This window comes from Patagioenas fasciata, chromosome 1, assembly GCF_037038585.1.
Source record: "Patagioenas fasciata isolate bPatFas1 chromosome 1, bPatFas1.hap1, whole genome shotgun sequence".
Taxonomy (NCBI): domain Eukaryota; kingdom Metazoa; phylum Chordata; class Aves; order Columbiformes; family Columbidae; genus Patagioenas; species Patagioenas fasciata.
In genome coordinates, this window is record NC_092520.1 from 172,665,955 (window position 1) to 172,686,516 (window position 20,562).

At 38.4% G+C, this 20,562-nt stretch overlaps 1 protein-coding gene and 1 long non-coding RNA gene across 8 annotated transcripts in view; both read left to right on the top strand.

The window, feature by feature from the left end:
- The window catches only part of CNOT4 (CCR4-NOT transcription complex subunit 4), an 80,104-nt gene that overhangs the window by 21,728 nt on the left and 37,814 nt on the right, over window positions 1-20,562 (top strand). For all 7 annotated transcript variants that reach the window (XM_071800594.1, XM_071800612.1, XM_065836588.2 and 4 more), the window contains exon 2: window positions 14,395-14,638. In XM_071800594.1, coding sequence (XP_071656695.1) covers window positions 14,465-14,638 — 174 coding nt within the window. In that variant the 5' untranslated portion in view covers window positions 14,395-14,464. The remainder of the gene's footprint in view (window positions 1-14,394; window positions 14,639-20,562) is intronic.
- LOC139825983 (uncharacterized) lies at window positions 16,137-19,492 on the top strand. The gene is made up of 2 exons (XR_011736115.1): window positions 16,137-16,576; window positions 18,297-19,492. It is a non-coding gene; the product is annotated as an uncharacterized lncRNA (long non-coding RNA).

Sequence of the window (20,562 nt, forward strand, 5' to 3'; positions counted from 1 at the left end):
GGAGTACAGGATGCAGATGCATTGTAGAATTCTACAGTGATATTGTTTGGTGTTTTTTTCCTCATGGTTCCTTGTGTTTAGTTTGTGACTGTCTGCTGAGATGATGTTACAGGAGATAATTATGACAGCTCAGAGAGCTTGTTACTTAAAGCTACTATGTGGATTGGCACATCATTGTGCTCATTTAGAAGTCATTTTTCCTTGGTTGCATCATTTGGCATTTAGCAAAATATATTTCATACTATTTTATCACTCCTCAGTCTCATTAGGTCCTTCAGATTTTTGTCCTAGTCTTAAATGGCAAGACCTTTGGTGTAGTAACTTTTGTCCACTTCTTCCTTACTTGCTTTCTCCAGTCATTAATAAACAGAATGGTTTCTGTCTGTGATACCAGAGAATCCCATGGTTGACTTCCCTTGTTGTTGTTTTTTGTCTTTTTTTTTTTTTTTTCCCAAGTTTTTGAAATAAATTCTTAATCCATGAGAGGACAGACACTTCTGATGGCAGCTTAGTTTCTTCAGAGAGGTCAGCATAACCCTGTTGAAAGCCATTTTGAAATTTAAGGAGAAAACAAAATTGTTCTGGTCCACATATTCTGACTCTACTCAAATTATTTATGGGGCCGACATGTCTCTGTGTGGACAGTTGGATATTTTTTCCTCTTCTTGTTCTGACTGTCTGCTAACTGGAGCTCTAACTAGCATGGTCATTGGACTTGATTATAGACTAAATCTTAAAAGCTACAGGCTTTGTGGTATTTGTTCACACCTGCAGAATCTGATGTGTTTCTGTTTATGAATGCTTATTTGGATGGTTAATACCTGACTAGATGCTGAAATAATGTGCAGTACTGAGAGTACCAGTGTCCCTCTGATTCTGTAAACCCAATAGGAGGAGAGGCAAAGAACTTCAATGTACTTATTTTCTCTGCAGTATCTTAATACTTTTCTAAGCAAAACATTCCCTTTCAGTAAAGGATGAGTATGCAAACTCTCCTCTAAGATGTTTTTACTATCAATTCCTGTTCCTAAAAATATGGTACTGTAGCTACCCATTAAAAAGCATCTGTGTAAACTCAATAGCAAAAGTTTTGAAGTACAGGCTCAGTAGGTGGGGACTGGACTGCCTGATCAAGATATGTGACTGACCAGATTCTGCAAGTAAACCTGCAAATAACTTCTAAACTAAATGTGTGCCAAGCTCTTAAGCAAAATGGCATGAAAAATAAATGTGAACTAGATTTTATAGCTCTCTTGCATAAAATGTTTGTGAAGAGATTTATCCTTTACCCCACTGAAGTTTGATTCAAAATTGTCTAATCAAGCATTAATTACATTTGATTTTATAAATTTGCACTCCGCATTTGTAGCAATTAGAGCCTATACTGAAAAGAGCTATCAGCTAAAGAATGAATGTGCAGGGATTGAGGGGGAAAAACTATTTTTGCCAATTTTACAGGCTATGTGTATTAAGACATTGGGGATTTTTCAATTTTATTCTAGTAAATGGAGGCAAGAAATCCCAATTCTAGACCCGTGCTTAATATATTTAGGATTTTTGTGAGGTTTAGTGACTGGGAATGGCAATTTATCTGTCAGCGTTCTGTGACTGGTTGCTGATTGTCACGATCTTTCCCAAACTGCGTGTTTTCCTTGGAAATTTAAAATGCAACTTCATTAACTTTGGCTTGATGCTCCTAAAGAGAAAATTCTGGCTTGTTCTTCCTCTGCTGAGTCAGGAACACTTTGGACCAGGGGATCGGTTTGATTGTGTTTTGTTGTGTGTGGTTTTGTGTGTTTTGTTTGGGTTTGTGTTTTTTTTCTTCCCCCCTCCCTTGCCCCTCCTAAGCCCCATTTCAAGAAAGGACTGTACAAAATGTAATGGCTTGTTTTCCCATCAGACCTGAGTTTGGTAATTCACATTGTCATGTATTGCAGTTGTGTGTGTTATGTCTGCTCTGTACAAGTGAGCTCTAGACCACAGCGTATTCAAAAAATGTGATGTACATGAAAAAAAATTGCGGCTGAGTTAACTGACGGGGGGGGGGGGAAGGGAGGGGAGAACACACTATTCATCTTGGTTTGACTGTATGTAAGCAGAGTCATTAAAAGGCAGAGTACTTGATTCAGACTTGGAAGTATTTTAAATGTTAATAGTGCAAAAAATCTGATAGAGTAAACCTGTCAGAAGCTGTTACTGCTCCAGCAGTTTTCCTTGCACTCTTTCCTGTACAGTGGAATAGCAGCACACAGGATCACAGCTCCTAGGCTATATCTCTGGGTCCAGAAATATTATTTAATAGTTTTAAAATTTAACTTTTACTGTTTCTTTTCCATTCCCAAGCTTTTCAAGAATGGCTTGTATGACAATGAGCAGTTGATTTTTTCATCATATTATTGCTTCTTTCCTACTCTCTTGCTGTCATCTCCAGTTAGAGCCGAGGTCCAGTTGGCCACGTGCTGATGTTCCTGCTTATAGGGCTGACCTCGGTGTGGAAGTTTCTGCCTTGAGAAGAGAGAGGTAATGCGTGGCTACTACTCGCTTTCTAGAGAAGCAGCTTCAGCTCTGGAGGAATGGTATTTCTGGAGTTCTCTCCATTGTGTTGTGACTCTTTTCAAAGAATGTAGATTTTTCTTATGTACAGATTGGGCTGCTTTCCCTTGCTTTTTTTTTTTTTACATATATATATTTTATTTTGAGGTCTATAGAAACTTTCAGGAGTGAGGCATGTATCCTGTTGATACTGCATCTATACCATGCAGACTGCTCTGGTTATTGCAGTTCTTAAGTAAATCCTGTGAAGGCTTTGTTGCCTCATGGCATCCAATAGGACACTTTGAGAAGTCAGGATTAAAGCTGTAGCCTGGAGAATCAGAAGACGTTTTGAGATTTCTGTAAAGCATAATTCCAGCATGAAATGAAGATAAGTAGTTGCTGTGGTTTATTTTTTTCATAAATTAAGATTACATTGAAGTACAAGCAAGGGGTGGCACTGACATAGGTGCTTCACAGTTTCTGACCAGGGAAGTGATGAAGTTTGTGTTTTACTTGCATAAGAATAAGCAGGCATGTTGAATTCAGTGCGGTATGTGGCTGTTGATTTTTTTAATCAATGTGTCACACAGTGTACTCCATGCCAGCTCTCTAATCTCTGGCATCAGCTGCCAGAGTTTCATGATAGAGTTGTGGGCACTGAGGAGTGCATGGACTTTGACAAAGAGTTTTTATTCTTCTGAGCTCAGTGCTTTGCATTATTACTTGATTAGCAGAAGCACTCAAGCTGGAATCACTGTTCATCCAGAACTTATAGATGAGCTGTATAAGGCTTTCTCTGTGCACATTTCTCAGTCTTAGACTTGTTTTGGCACTTCTCTTCCCCCGAGCCCGGCTAAGAAGTCTTTATTCTTTCAGGGATTATGGAAAAACATGGGAGACCTAATACTGTTGTTGCTAAGAAAACAATAATAGGCTGATATGTTCATGTTTGCTGTTTAAAATGACTGGAAAAGCACATAATAGGTCTGTAATACTTAAAGGTCAAATTATCCTTTTGTTCTCTTTTGAAAATGTTGAACAACTGCAGGAGTTGAAGCGTAGAATAAATACACCTTAATTGAGAAGGTGTGGAGAGAACAAATCAGCATTAAGTATTTTATCATCTGTTTTCTGAAGGTTGTTTTAAGCAAATTTTAAACACTTACATAAAGAGCTTTGATAAGAATTATTTAAAATGTGTTCTTAGATTTTTCCTGGTGTCTTAGTTGATGCTTTCCTAATTTCAAGGATGTTACTGAAGGGAACTGAGGGGTGGTTGCTAACACTGACTTGGATCTCCCATTTGCTAAATCTGAAGTGTATTCAGCTGTGTTATTAAGTTTCAGAGTGAATAATTCTTAGTTTTATTCATGTCTTGGTAACAAAGAGAGAGAGTTACCTGGTACATTCACTTTTACTCTTTCTGTTCAAGAAATGCATCTTGAACAGTCTGTAGAATTAAGAATGATGTTCAAGGGGGCTTTCAGCTAGAGACAAGGCAGGTGGGGTGCTCAATCCTCCCCACCTATAAATGAGCAGGAAATTTACTGCTTGCCATGTGTGTTGTGTGAGGGTTTTTTAAGAGTTCTAAGATGCGGCTGATACACTTTTTCCAGTTCGTTATCACTTAATACTGCTGTGAGGCCTCAACAATTCACTAGGGAGAGTTGAGGAATTTGAAAGGTTCCTGAGATACTTAACAGGCAGAGACAAGAAACCATGACCTGCAATCAGTCTTTTACACTTAGTTTTCTGCAAGTCATTTTGATAATTCTTATGTGTCTTTATAATACATATAATGCAAGTTAGAATGTGTTTCTATTTGGTGTGATCAGCTTTTATCCACCTTTTCTGTGCTTCTTCCCCCTTGCCCCCAGCAGCTCTAACTTTCAGTATTATTCCTTGAATAGTTTCGGAATTGTGTGTATGTGTTAACTACTGGATACTGTTCCACTAAGAGCAAAAGGTAGTGTTGCATTTTTTTAATAATGAAAGGTCAGTGAATTTTTGTAAAAAAAAAATCCAAAGAGAAACATTTCATGTGTAGCATGCCTTGGGTCCAAGGCATTTTCCTTAGTTATGCTTTCTGTGGAAGATGCAGCTTCTGTAACTGCTTCTTCAGGGGCAGATCACAAAAACTCTTTTTGCTATAGAGGAAGATATTTATCTAATAGGTAATAAAAAAATCTCTAGAAACCTGTTTGTAGGAGGTTTAACTGAATATTCTTTTTCCTTCACTTGAATAACATAAATATCCAGGAATTATTAAGAAAACTGGTTACAGAGTTTTTGCACTGGATAGTATGACTGTTGTAATCAATGAGTACAGCTGGACAGGCAGGCTAGGGCTTCTAAAGATGCTGCAGCAGTCTTGTTTGTGCTGCACCATGAAAATGCAAATTAGAGGTTTTTCAATGCAAAAGCTGAGCTGCTCTGTAATGCAAGTATATTAAAAAAATTGCATATGCTTCTTTCTGAGGATTCTGCGTTGATGGTGCTCTGTGCTAGGCTGTACTTCAGTGATGGTATGCGTGACTCTTGTTCTTCAGGAATCCTTTCAGATCCGACCAGCTGTGATATTAAGTGTGTGTGAACTAATGCAGCTGGAGCAGCAGGTCAAAAGTAAGTCCTTCTGGTAAATTATCCAGAAGGTGACAGCTGCTGGCAGGATGTTGCAAACTGGATTATATTCAAATACAGTCTTGCAACTTCAAGTAAGGTGATTTTTTTTTTTTTTCTTTCTCCTTTCTCTCTCTCTCTCCCTGGTGTATGTGAGAATTTCTGGGTCGTCTCTCTTTAAAGGCTGTGGAACTCTTAAGAGCTGAGCTTTTCTTTATAATTGGATCTGGGAATACTGGTCTTCACTATTAAGTATGCAATCTAATACAAGCTAGCGCAAGAAGTTTTCATTACAGAATGACATGTTCTTACCTCTCCAGCGAAGAAAGAAACAGACTGATAAGAGCTGTGGTAGCTGAAAGCCTGGAGCAGACACTGGTTTTCTCCTCTTTTGGATGAAGGCATCCTAGGAAAATACGAATAGGCTGAATGACGCTGGAGGGACGGGTAAAAAGTGGGAGCTGGTGAGCGGGCTGCCTAGGAGACAGGCACAGCTGAATTGTGTCATGGGACAGGAAGGAAAGCAGCCTGGACTGCTGCGCAAAGGGGAAGGATGGCACTGGTGTGGTCACTTGGGCGGCATGTTGTGCTTTTTGGGTTGTGTGTTTTGCGGTTTGTTATTGAAATTTTGAATTGGTCTGTAGATCATGTTTCTTAAGTTTGTTTGCTAAATTCCCATATAAAAAACAGTTTGACAAGTGTTATAATGCAAGTCTACTACTTATTGATCTTTGTCACATAAATTAGCATTTCCTCTAGTACTCATCATATTCAACATACAATTAATACTCATTGATTGATGCTAGTACTGATTTCTAGCATTAATTACCCTAGTGGAGTTCACTAGCCAAGGAACTGAAATCCGTTTACCAGCTGTACCAACTTTTCTTAAAGGTGTGGTCATGCCATGTCACTTTAATTTACTCATTCAATGATGTGTTCGTTTTCACTGGAGGAAACAATTCTCTTAAGGTGAAAAATCTTTTTTCTTGTATTACCCTCAGGAAAGGAAAATGAGGATATGCTATACTAGTTCTGAAGTCTTGAAGGATTTGGGGATATAACCTACTGTTAACATTGCTACTTTTAGATATTTTAAATTGGTTTCAAGTTTTGCGAACATACTGTCTTATATTACAAGCATATCTAAGAGTTCATATGACTTTTGTATGCTTTGCTAGTTTAAAAGTCTGAGTAGACACTTTTTTCCCTAAAATAAGTTACTAAGTGTACCAGTGATACTGGGTTGAGAAACAAACCCTTAAAAGTTAGAGGAACATGTTATGTATGGAAACAGCAACAACTTAAGTATGGGTAATGCAGAGACTTTCTGAGTTTAAAAAAACCCCACTTTATTTAGTTGTAGATCAACATATATAGTAGTTATAGAAGAAAATATACTTTATAGTTGAAAAATAAAAATTGGTTTAAATTGGCAGTAGGGTTAACTTGCAGTCTGTCTTAAAATAGGTCATTTTTAAGTCCTAATGAGTAAAAGGCAGCAGAAGAATGAGAAATTCATAGTTAAGTGAGATACACGAAGTCATGCTTCGGAGGTTGTAACATGGGCTGTTCCAGCCAGTGTCTGCAGATTTACTTAGGATAGCAGCAATGAAACATCTATGTCTAGAGTTTTTAATCTGTGGAGGTAAAAGCACTGGAAAAACTGGGGGTTGGAAATTTGTGTGAAACAGATGGAAGCACAGGTCGGTGAGGTGGAGCTGCCATCACTCACCTGGGCTCTGTGCCTTGGGAGTGTGAGTGACTGCACAGCGTTAGCTCATTTCATTATCAGTAAGCACTCAGTCTACTGGGGTACTCTGCGCTATTATGCAATATGTGTTATTATGTTAGTGACTGCCTTTACAAGTAAATATTGTCATATCATAAATTACTCTATGTATATGCATTAACAAAGCTTTTAATCTCTAAGCTGCCTGTCTTTTACATAATACTGTTCCAACTGTCTGATGGTGCTGCTGTGCTAGAATGTGAGTCTTGTACAATAAAATCAATATGCTAGTCTTCAGACAAGGAGAAAACTGGATATGGAAAGAATAGGAGTTTCCAGTGCTCTAAGTGCTTCACAGATTTACAAGGAGGACAAGTGTGTGCTTGAGTATGTATTACCTTACTAAGGACTAAATAGAACACAGCATTATGGAAGAATTGAACTATGGTACATTGGTGTGTAGGTACCCCGACTGCAGAATGAGTGTTTTGTGCTACAGTGCTTCGTGAACAGAATAGACTCTCCATTCCCCAAATAGTCTGTTCAATAGCTGCCTGTGGTTGCTGCATGACTGGCAAGCTGATCTATCTGGATCCTCTTTCTGACAGTGACTGGTAGCAGATGCTCTGAAGAAAAAGTACAAGAAGTGGAGTAGCACCCATTTTCCCAGTAATAGGAATTCAGGATAGTTCAGATTGAATGTATTTAATGTTTAACAGCTGATGGATCTATTTTTTGACAGATTTTTTTTTTGCATGATAAGTTATGGTCTCTGCAACATTCTTTGACAACAATTTGTGATATATAATTTGTTATATACAAATACCAATATGAGATGGTCACTATCTGTGACATAGACTTATAAGATATTTAAACTGATAGTTGTATAACCCACTTTTAATTCATTATCCAAATGCTTTTGGTATATTATGTCTATATATAGTTGTGCTATAGGTACAAAAATGAAATGGAGACATGCAGAAAGAGAAAATCAGGAAAACTAGCATTCAAGGTCTGATGTGAATGAATGCGGAGAATTAATTTGGACAATTATATAGCAATATTATGCTTTTAATTTCATTTAATGAGTTGACCTAGATGCTAAGACAGTGTGGTGGTCTTCAGTAATTGTGTCAAATGCTTTGTGTGCTTGTGGATGAGCTTGTCAGAATCTTATTTGGCCTATTCTCTTTCCAGATGAAATTTTACACCTTGATTCTGTTCACGATTTGCAAGAAAGTAATTTATTTGAGTAAATAACATCTTGACATTTATGTGTCACTGATAGAATGTAAATGTTTATGTATAAAAACTCCGAGTCCTATAACAAGCCTACAGCGACCAATTCTTGGTTCAGTTTAAATGAGTAAAAAGGATCTTTTTTTTTTTTTGCCACATAACTGTCTTGAAATAGTTCGTGTTCACACTGGATTTATAAAGAATAATTAGTTCCCTTTTCATTTAGCAGATGGCATCTGACTCTTCTATTTTTGTTACTAGCATGCCTTGAGGGCATTAGGTTGAAACTTATCTAGTGAATTCTTTGGCTGTTTTTTGCACTGTTGCTGTATATACTGCTTGAACAGTTGCTACCCCCAGGTGCTTGTTTCTAAGTCTTCCCTGTACTGGTGTGAGCTTCTGCATGGCTGTGTCATGAGCTGGATGGAGGATTGCTTTAGGTAAAATATGACCCAGCAATAATAGTTATGTTTTAGCCTTGTTGATTGAAGTGACATTATAACTGCTTATGATGGCAGAATTTGAAGTCTGAAACCATGAGAGTGAGCTCCCCAAGCATCTGCAGGGAGGCTTAAAGCGGAGGAGGCTTTAGAGACTTCAGTTTTGACCTCTTTGAGCTATGTAACTTGGGGATAATCCTAGTCAATGTTAACACTGATTTTAGAAATACTGAGTTGACTACCTGATTCCTGGTCATACTTTCTAAACATTTGGGACTTTGTCTACTTGTTACTTTTCTTACATGTTGTTTGTACTGTCATCAAGATGTAGGTACAGACCTCAGACAGATTAAACATTATTCCTGAGAGAAAACAGATCATGTAGTTACTGGGCATGATTTTGCAATTAGAAGTACAGTTGGCTTTAAATGTTCAGCACAGTCAGGAAAAAGAAGTAGGAAGTGAACTTACCCTCTCTCTCCAATGAAAATTAGCTTGGATGAATTCAAGGGCATGCTTGCTTGCTACTGAGGTGTCTTTGTTCTCAGTAACAGCACCATAAAACTTAGAAAAGCATAGTCCATTTTCAGCACTTGTGCTGTCTCTCATGTCAGTGTTGCTAACCAGATGATTGTAAAATATCACTATATTTTGATGAGAGTGAAGGGCTGGTGTGAGAAAGGGATCACTTTCCTTGTGTAGTGCTTCAGAAAAAGACAGGCAAGTAGAGGGTAGCATGTCAGAGGTGATTTGGGGAAGTTCCCCATTTTTTTTCTGAATTATGGGGATGACTTAATTAAGACCCAAAACTAGGTGTTTTAATGACTAGACCATCTGTCCATGATTTGGGACACACATATATGAACTTTCTCCTATATTGTTTCTCTGTGGGGCCCTGAATGACTGACTTGCTGCGTCTCCCTCAGTTCTGCGTGCTTAAAAAAGTAAAAATGGACTTTTCTCTGCAGCCTGCCTAGAAAAGGTTTTGATGTAAACCATCCAGTGATTACTGCAATGCAATGAGGTGATAGCCTTAAAAACATTGAGAGACCAAGGCCATGAAGGCTGCTTTCCTTTCAGCAGAGTCACTGGTGGGAGGAGATCGTCCAAGTGGAAGCCGCTGTGCCGGCCTGATACAAATGCTGCTGCTCCCTTGATTTAAGGGAGGGATAACCCATTTACAGCTGCTGCTTGTAGTCTGCTTGCCTTTTGGTCTTCAGCTTGGACGTGGGATCACCATAGAGGTGAAGTGTGGAAAGGGGACAGATCCTTTGTCAGGGTGGCAATGGGTGTCTTGGGGTGGGAGCTGCCTTCCCCGTGGTGTTACACAGGCAGCATCCGCGACATATTCTTGAGACTTGTCAGGGCTGATGAGTTTCAAAAGATACAAGGCCATGAAAAAAAGTATGAGTTTCCATTTGCGTAAGTTTAATGAGCCCTTACTAAAGGTTTGGTGCATAGACTCTGACCTGTTTCACTTCAAGTGTCAGGTATGTTTGAACTCTAAGTGAAACATTAGCTAGCACATCTGGATTTTTTTTCCTTCAAGAGGTCCTAAGTCTCCAAATATTTTTCTGTGATGCGAGTCCTTTGCTCAGGTTTTTCATGACTAAATTTTGACAACTTTTGGCTGTGATGCTTTTGGTGTCTTAAAGCAGGTAACAAGGCAGAATTCAGTCCATTGTGTGAGGGGGAGAACGTGTCTGCCCTCCTGGGGCAGGACTTTAAAGTTTAAGGGACACATTTACTAAAATGAACTGCTAGCAGGTGGAGATGTTCTGGTGTGTGCTGTGAGGAGATGAGGAGGAGTGCATGCCAAGTCTCTAACTGGTAAATTTTAGAAAAAAGAATGGATAAGAAGCTAGTTGTTTTTCCGCTGTGCCCCCTTTTTTATGAATCCTTTTAAAATTGAGAAGGGAAGATAAGCTGCTGGAAGCTAAACTTGCTCACCTCAATTGAAAAAGGGAAAGGCAACGTCTGCATCCTAAATGGACTGAAATCACTGGCTATATTAAAAGTAAAATTGTGTTTAGGCAAGTACCCTCAAATAGTAGGATCTCTTTTCCCTGGCTGCAATATTTGGAGGATTTCATCAAGAGAAACAATTGTACAGTGAAGCTGATTAGACACAGCTGTCAAATCCACTTAAGTAAGCACTTTCCAGAGTTAATGAAAAATTATCTTTTTTTTTTTCATTTTGCCTATGTATTTGAAGAAGAAAGGAACTTACTGGTGTGGTGGAAGAGATAAGACACACATCTATATATTTCTCTATTTTGGTTATAACCTATTACAAATTCACTGAATCTGAAAGATGCTGCTGGACGTTGCCCACCTCGGCTGCATCCCTGTGTGCATGAACGGTTTGGCAGAGTCTCCTGTAAACAGGATGTGGAGCTGTCGGAGCCCCGTTTGGCTGCAGTCATTGGTGTTTTGGAAAGTGACTGGACAAATTCTAGCTGCTTGTATCGCGTGTGCACATGTGTGCAACCTTGCTCCTTTCTTCTCCTAAGATGCTATTAATTTTACCTCTTTGAATTTGATCCAAAAGACCAAGTACTCTGGATTGAACACAGCACATAAAACTGCCTTTTGTGTTTTACCATGGCTGCATTACTTTCCCTGTGACCTTAATCTTGAGTTGTTTGGAATAGTTTTGGAATAGCTTTAGAGCTGACTAGTTACTGTTTCTCAGTAGTGCCGTATGAACAATGCATTAATGATGCCTTACAGGGCATGTTATTCCAGTTTTGAAAAAAAAACAAGCATTGTTCTGATGTAGTTGAAACACAGACACTGGTATATAAACCCTCCTAAAATGGAGACACATTTCAGTGGAGGATTTCTAAATAGGATGCTTGAGTGATCTTTTTCCAAATAAATAAATATTGCCTCTTACTTGGTTTCAAGAAACATGGCACACAGCTGCTCTTTACTTCTTGCTGTAAAATAACAGGCCACTTGCTAACAGAATCAAGCTATTGGCATTATTGCTAGCAGCTGCTGAACTCTTAGTGTTAAACAGTTCATAAATGTTAATCATGTTGCAGTTTTGTTAGAGCTTGTCTGTATATCCCAGAGACACTTGCTAATATGTCACACTTTTTTTTTCCACATGAACTGATGACATTTCTTAGTGGAGATTCCAAATAGTAACTTCATAATTCAGTAGTTTTACTGTGGTGGCTGAAGTTTCTTCCAAACTGCATTTTTTAACTACAGCTTTGCTAGCGCTAACTAGCATGGCTTTGTTTAGACATGTTTCAGTAGGCTCAAAGTTGCTGAGCGTGTGGTGGAATGAATACATGGTTGAAGGGAATATGGTGTCTGTTTACTGACTAGTTGTTTGGAGATCTGTGACAAAGTCAATTCCAAATCTAAACTGCAGAAAATCTGTTGAGTTTATACCATGTTTCAGTTCAATGTCACTTCATGTTGTGATGGTTTTGCTGCTACGTAAGTGTGAGAAGTTTACAGGAAATGTAAGGGTTGCTATAGAAATGTGTGTTAAGTTATCTGCATAATAAGCAATTAAATAATTTGCTGTGGACTTATAACAGTTCCTCCCACTCTTCAGCCAGTGGGAATGTGTTTGTACCAAAACAAAGCTCCTAAACAAACTAATACTTTCCTTCCTTCAGGTCAGATTCTGCTAGTGTTCTCTGTAGAAAACACTGGTAAGGTCCTAGAACCTAGTTTTAAGCTTGTCAAAATTATTGTAATTATAGCACTAATGAAAGCATAGATAATGAAGTAAAAGCTGCTGTATTGTAGGAGTTTTGACGTTTTGATTTTAATCATTGTGAAGGTCAGAAAGAGGACAGTGTTGTTAGTGCATGCCATAAAGAGAAAATATGCTTAGCACATGTAAAATCCTTTCTCTCTCATCCTTACTTTTATGTGAGTATCCAGTAGAACTTTCTCTCTCTGGGACAGTGGTGCATGTTTACCAGAACAGCACTTTGTGCCTAGAGGCTACACTCCCTACCAAACTAGTCAAAATTGCAGTTACCCATGGCTCCTGATATCAGCCTGTAAACACAGGTTAACCTAGTTATGATGCAGCTGTTCCTGTATAAAGCTATGTATTCTCTGCTGTGTTATTTGGATGGTGCTTTGGTTGTGTGTGTGTGTATGCTGTTCATCTTCAGGGTTCTCTCCTGTCCGCTTGCAGAGGAATTTTTGTCCCTGATGACATGTGCAGGACAGGGACAAGTATTACAGACTGATGCTAGAGGGATCCTATCCTTGAGCCGGAAACTCTTGGGCTTTGAGAGAGGCTTTATGCAAGGAAGTATGATTTTGAGTGTGGAAGATTATAAACAGGACTGGTTTGTTACTGTGTTTGTTAAAGCATCAAACCATAAATACATTAGGTTAGTAGTATAACATACAGAAAACTGTGAGCAAGGGTTTTCTCAAAACATTCAGTCATCTCATTTCCAAGGACAGGAGTAAATGTCACTCTTCTTCAAGTAGGTGGATGTGAGAATTTGTTTCTGGACTTGCTTCTAAAAGCCTGGAGAAAGATTGGACGGTACATGATGTAGTAGTTTTTTGTTAGAAATGAAGGAGAAAACTGTCTGGGAAAGTGGAAGGGATTCTCGATTGTGTGTGTGTTGCATAGTTGTGAAAAAAATTTTGGATTTTTAAGAAAACTTTTGAGCTCAAGAAGTGGTATAGTTCATTACAGATAGTATAACCATCCAACTATCAGTTCTGGTCACATCTTTTTCGTGGGTTTCTAGTTTGTTTGGGTTTTGTTACCTGTAAAAGGTCCACCCAAAAATTCTACTCCTGCCCTTTTATTCTGTCCCATCTACATGTGTGTCTCATGCAGCAGATGGAGACAGCTTGCTGACATTAGATACAACTTCAAATATCCAGAGTGGTACTTAAATGAAGAAAGAAAGAAAAATACCCCAAATTGATTGAATATTTCAGTGATGACTATATGTGCCTTGTTTTGCGTCTGGAAGTTACCTTGTGCTTCATTCTTAAACTGACAGAATAGAAGCATACTCAAATGACTGAGGTCGAGAAATTAGTTTAAAAGATGGTGACCTGAATTTTGGTTCTCTTCAAAATTCTGATCCAGAAACACCTTTTTGTAGCCGCACTCTAACTTAAAACGTAGGGGAGGGGTTTGACCGCATGTATAAACTTGGGCTTTGATGTGAATTGAAGGCTGGTGAAAAGCATAAATGGCTTTATGAAAGTTGTTTGACACGTGTGCAAAGGTGTTTACCTGACAAATCTTGGCTAATAGTCCGAAAGCTGATCTCAGAGATCAGTCTCTGGACCAAATGACCGAAAAACGAATCCTCCTGAGTAAGAAGCTTTCCATGTTTTTGTTTGGTAATTCTGTAACCCTACTGAAAAGTCTGAATGGATGACCTAAATGTTATTTCAGGTCTCTGAGTGAAGGAGTAAATAGATCTTAAACATGAAGTCCTACATTCAAGGTTTTACTTTGGATTTCTGGAAGATGTCAAGAAAGCAATAGTTAAAGCAACTGACAGAACTTAAAAGCAATGTATGGGGTACACTGTTAAGCCTTTCTTTGCAGCTATATAGTTTGAAACCCAAACAGGCTAGTGAACTCTCAAAGAAGTGTTTGCCTGTCTAGGTCAGAATGTACATCACCAGTGCCGTCTTTCATATTACTTGTGTGACTCGTAAGTAGGAAGAGACACTCAAGTTTATTAGGGAGTAGCTTGTGTGTTAGTAGCTAATGTGTGGGGAGAAGGAAAGTGATGAAAAACTGAAATATTAGAAGGTACAAAAGAAAGGTTGTTAAAAGTACTAATAACTTTTTTTTTTTTACAGACCTTCAAGTGCTGACCTTCTTGGTCTATTAAGTTATTATAAACTTTTGCTGCTCTGCGAACATATAAAGATGTCTCGCAGCCCTGATGCTAAGGAAGACCCTGTGGAATGCCCTCTTTGCATGGAGCCTCTGGAAATTGATGACATCAACTTCTTTCCTTGCACCTGTGGCTACCAAATTTGTCGTTTCTGTTGGCATCGTATCCGCACTGACGAGAATGGACTTTGTCCTGCTTGCAGAAAGGTAAATATCCTGGAACAGCAGCTTGTCTTGCACATATCACAAGGCTCTTGTATTGTGTTGGTACCAAAGACATCCTTTTCCTTCAGGGAAACATTCATTTAATTATGGCATAGATCAAGGGTGAGGTGTTGGATCTTTCAGATTCTGTCTGCATATGTGTCAAAGCTGTTGTGCAATGGCTAGTCTTGGTTTGTTAAACTCAGAACTGGATTAATAGAGAATGCTGTGGATCAGAATCAAGGCATGTTGATGCTAGAACTGCCAAAAAAAAGGCAAAAAAAAACTCCTTTGAGTTGGGGTGCTCACCCATTAACAAAGTCTTTTCAGGAAAGACAGTGAGGATTCCAGCATCAGGGGTTTGCTGAGGGCCAAGGTTCAGCTAAACTGTCAGAGCTGTCTGAGGCAAGCTTATAAAGCACTTGCTTGTTTTGTTTGTGGCACTGGAGCTTCTAATCCATGTTTTTCTGGACATTAAACATGTAAAACCTTTGGAAGATATATCCAATGGTGTTAAACTTTAAAGCATTTCAAAATATAGGCTAAGACTTTTTGTTTAGTATTCTGATCTTGTTACCAAATGCTTAAAGGTAGTCCTTTGAAGGTCACAGTTTCTCCCTGTCTCTTAATTGATGTCTGGCTGATAACTTTGGCCACAACTATAAACTTCAGCTTCACTAAGTTGCCTTCTTTTACCTTTGAATTATTTTTCTTCTCCTTTTAGTGTTTTGTCTAACCTCATTATTTCCTTATCTTTGGTGTTTAACAAAATTCTTTCTCAGTATCTTATTCTCTTTAATGACTTCCCTGGTTTATAACTTTCTTGCCTCACCTTCCTCTTTTTGTTAATCACAGCTACTTATGTCCCCTCTTTCTCCTGCTGTTTAATTGTGATCCTATCCTTAGTTTATGTCCTTGTTGGCTTCCTGTCTCATTATAGCTCCCTTTTCAGACCCCAAGTAATCTTACTTGGTCTCATGATCTTTATTCACTGCCACAGCTTTCTATAAGCACTTCCAGTCATATTTTCTTGCTGTTCTTTTGGGTTTCGGCTGTGCTGGAGCTATCACTACTAACCTGTTTGAATGTCCCCACAAACCTGAGGGCTATCCCACAGCACCATACGTTTATTAAAAAGGGTGCAAATTTGCTGCAGTATTTGAGCTGTGTGTTTTACAAGGAAGATCCACCTGACATCAGCCCAGTTAGTCTCCATGTGTGTGATACCTGCTGTAGACGACACATGCTGTAGAGCAATTTTCATAGTACAAGACGACTTCTGCTTTTCTGATACAACGTGAGATTTCTGGAATTTCCTTGTCTGTGTAAGTCGCTTCATTTACCTGGATTTATTATACTACTTTTTGCCAACAACTGTTCGATTCGTCCATGCCTGCTCATTATTGGAAATTTGTGGAATTTATCTGAAGAATTGCATCAGCAAGCTATTCACTGCCTCTGGGTATCTGAATTCTATGAAATATGGATGCTGCCACAGCTGAGCTTTTAAATGTGGAATAGCCTGGCGTATGATTGGATGTGCAGATATTTTGCTGAATTGGATACAGTTTGCTCAGAAAAACAGTTTTGGGAGAGAAGCTGGAATGAGTGCTGCAATCAGCATGAAGCACACTGAACTTTCTGGGAGGGGAAAGAGACCTCTTCTTTTGCAATGGGCAAGAGTTATGTTCTTGATACTTTCTTCATCCATGGACTACCAGATGCTCTTGAGTAGAGTTGCAGCTATATCACTGGATTGTAGGAGATTTGCATGGAGGAGGCTGAGGAGTACACTCCTTTCGTGGCATAGACAAAGACATTGTGGCACAGAGACCGTATCAAGATCTTGGGAATAAATCATTTTGAGCTACACAGTTGATGGCAGCATCAAATAAGTCTGAAGAAACCACCTCTTGAAGTGTACTGGACCTTCTGAACCAGGTATGTGGTTTTGTGTCTAAATAGTTCCTATCAGTGTGTAGTAAGGTTTGTGGGCAGAAGATCTAAGTAATTTTCTAATTTATATCTACTATGGTATGTATTGGGTGTGACCACTTAAAACACTGAAGCACAGAAAATGGCAAAGCAACAAAATTTTTGCAGTAGAGAGTTTATAGTATGTACTAAGGTTTCAGCAGGTGTGGCACGTTTATAATGTGCATACATACCATGGCAGGACACTTATTGCAAAATGGACTATGAATAAATGTATATTAAAGCAAGGCTGAATATGTTATGCACAATTACATAATAGATAATTGCTATTTATGCCAGTGGGATTGAATGCAGTGCAAGTTCTCCAGTGACTTGATCACTAGTCTGTGGAGAGGAGCAATGAAGACATTTATTATCCAGGGATTTTCATTGAAAGACTTGGGGGAAATATTGGAGAAGTTTGTGATAAGATAGTTTGGCTATACAGTGGTTTGATAGGTCTTAACTGTGAATACCATTCTTTTCCTAATCTTTTTTTAATTTATCTCTAGCTGAAAAGATGTTGGCTTGCAGGTTTTTTTTCTACCAAGGGGAAGATACTTCCACATCCTTGAACTGTTATATATGTTAACATTTGCAAGTGCAGCATATGTTCATGTTGTTGTAGTCAATTGAGTTAATGTGTCTTAAGTTCCCTCCTGGTAGTAGTACAGTAGTAGATCAACACTTGTTTTGATTTGTGAAAGTAAGGTGCTAGTATGAATTTAACTTGATTGCTGGTTGTAGACTAGTACTTCTTAGTCTTAAGACATTAAAAGCCTTCTAAACTTTGTCCACATCTTCTGAAATAGACTTGGAAATTGTTTGTGTTTAATTAACTACAAAAAGTAATTATTTAAAAAATAAAACTGACCAGCTTTGAATTCCTGGTACCTGCCAGAATTGTAGGTGTAGTCAATTGTAAGATGCTAAGCAAGCCTTCCTGTTTTTTCCAGTCAATTGATTTCTTAACTATGAGTGAAATAGCTGCTAACTAGTCAAATTAGAATGAAAATATGCTGTCCTCAAAAGAGACTTCTGTAGCCAAAAGCTGGTTTATGGGTCACCAGACTCATTGGTTCTGGGTGTAAAGCCAGTAATTTTTATCTTTGCAGTTTCTTTTCTTGAAAACTCAGCAAGTACTGTTTGTCATACAAATATATGTACTGTTTCAGTCCATTACGTTGCTTTAATACAGCATAGCACTCTCAGACCTTAGTGTCAGTTGTTGCAATTTTTAAATCCAACAATAAAGAAGCCTGGCTCCTTTGCATTTCTTAATTGCTTTGCACTTCCACCGCATAATATAACTTGATACAGAGCTGATCCTGTGGTGTGACTTTGCCTCGTTCTCCAGTTCATTGATTTAGCGAGCTTTTCCTCCTGGCACCTTGTGTTAGAGATGGAGAGATATTACATTTATGACCAAGCAACCAACTTCTTTAAGCATGCTTTTGTCCATGTTTCTCCTAGTCCCGCTTTTGTGCGAAAGGAAGACCTGGTCTTAATGCACAGTCTCAGAGTATCAGTTGTCTTCTCTGCTGCTTTAAATGCCACAACTGAGTGGTTTGGTGCAACAATTGATATTTAGAAATATTTGGGAAACTGCTATTTTTTATTCTTGATATAAGTAGTATGGTGTATACTATGCATAAACCTTATTGACTTCCTCTATTTCTCATTTCAGAACCTATTCGTTAGAAAAGCAACAACTGGGAAATGTTGCTACATCCATTGTGTGGAAGGAATGTGACCCAACTGGGAGTGACAAAAGCAAAATACTTGATAGATCCCAGCTCAGCTTTCGACAGTTGGGAAAATGTGGGGAAGAAAGTCTGAAAGAAAGCAAAGCGTAAACAACAAGACAAACTTAGTCAGGAAGACTGAGAATTTATCAAGGGCCATCTCTGATTTAAGAAATGAGACTACAGAAGAGACATTTGGACTTTTGATGAAGTTCTTGTAGGACTACCAGCAACTTGCAGTTAGCGTAACCAAAATCTGGTCACTTTATGTGTTGGCGCATCTTTAGATGGCTTCTGTGCTTTTTGCTAAAGAGGATTTGTATAACTTAAGTGGCAGTTGTCAACATCACTGATTCACTAAGTTTAGCTGACATCTCTTAATGTCTTGCATCTGAAAACACACAATACTGATAACACTTGATGTAGATACTTTGCTTGGATCTCAAATCCTCTACCACATAAGGAATCAGTGACAGCAGGTTTAAGAAGTGTCTTATGCTTCTTGCGGTGGGGGGAAAGAAAAGTGGTCATGTCAGTAGCCTTGCCTCTTCGGCTGTTGCAAGACCTGAGACCTGGTTTGTAGGGTTGAGCAGGGTAGACAACAGATTAAATGATACTGTGAGATACATCAGCAGTCAATTCACCTTGCTTGGCTTTCAGAGCCATGTTCCACCTGCAGTCTGTAGTGGAACTATTAACTGATCTCATGAATATCAACATTGTGGGAATCAAGCACTGTGAAGATGAAATAATTTATTGTTGTGTTTGTATACTGACTCTGCATTCTTATTTGAAAGGAACAGAATTTCTCATACTTACTGTTTTTTTAGAATTAACTTCTGACATGTTTGTGCTGTGCTTACTTGACTTTCTACTTCCTTACATGTGCAGCATCTCTTACCTGTTTGTCATCATGCCATGCATTATATAAAGATAGGAAAATCATCTATTGCTTCTTAGGATTGGGTTTCTCGTTTATTCTTGGGATTCAAGAGGTGCACACAGATTCATTTACAAGTCCTGCAAGTCAGGATATCCAACTACTCATTCTTTAGAAGCATTAAACATCTCATAAGAGTGGTAAATATACATATGGAACATTTCATATATAATACAACTCTACAGTGTCTAACAAGAACTTTTGATGATTCTGTTGCTCAAACAAGTGCTGTTAACCTTGGTGACAAATCAACTACTGCTGCTTCTTAAATGATTGAAATTCTTATTCAAGCATATGCTTTCTCCTGAGATTAAGACATTTCCCTGATTCTGAAGCTGTTGTTTAGTGTGTGCCTCTCAGCAGTTCTTGTGCTTTCCTGTGCAAGTACAAACTGCTACTTTTACTGTACACAAATAAACATTCTGCTCAGGGTTATGCTTGAGCTACCTGGAAGGTTTCCTGACTAATGTTCAGGACCTCCAGTAGCAAATAGCTGTACAGAGAAGGAACATACTGTCTTAGTTCTCATTTGAGAATATGCTCTGAATGTGACTATACTTGTCAAGAAAGAAGCTGGTGAACTTCAGCACTGTTTGCTGGAGTCTTAGTAAGCCTAGTGACAACCATGAATTCATTTCTTGCACAGTACCAGAGAGGAGCACACTTGCAATCCTTGCCTTGCATAGTATGGGATATGAAAAAGGAATTAATCTGTGAAAGGATGGATTGTGGTTATGACACCACATCACTTCATGTAGGGCGAGCAGTTTTATTTTTGGAACTTTATCTACTTTGTACTGCTGCACTTGTTTTCTTCCCATTCCTACCTGAAACTTGACTGTGATAACTGAATTAACTCTCTCTTCACTGAACAGTTTGTCCCCTAAACAAAACAATATCTATTTCTTTATTCTGTGTGATTAACTAACACAGACTTTGAGAAGCTCTTTAAATGAAATGCCTCGCAGAATTATTCTTAGAAGTCCTCATGTGTACCTGTGTTAAAACTCAAGCTAATCATTGGGTGTGGCTAATCTCAAATGATCTTACTAACGTGTCATTGTTGTTCATGAAGAACGTTGTGATATCTGTATAAGGTATTCAGTGTTACTTATGAATAACATAACTTTTTAAGAAATGGTACATTTTAACAGTTCTTCAAGGGTAATGTGAATCCTTATTGTGGTTTTTTGATAAGGACTGCGTTGTGTACCTTCGGCTGTTGCTAAAGTATCTTATAAGTTTAAATCTCTCTGTGATACTAAAAA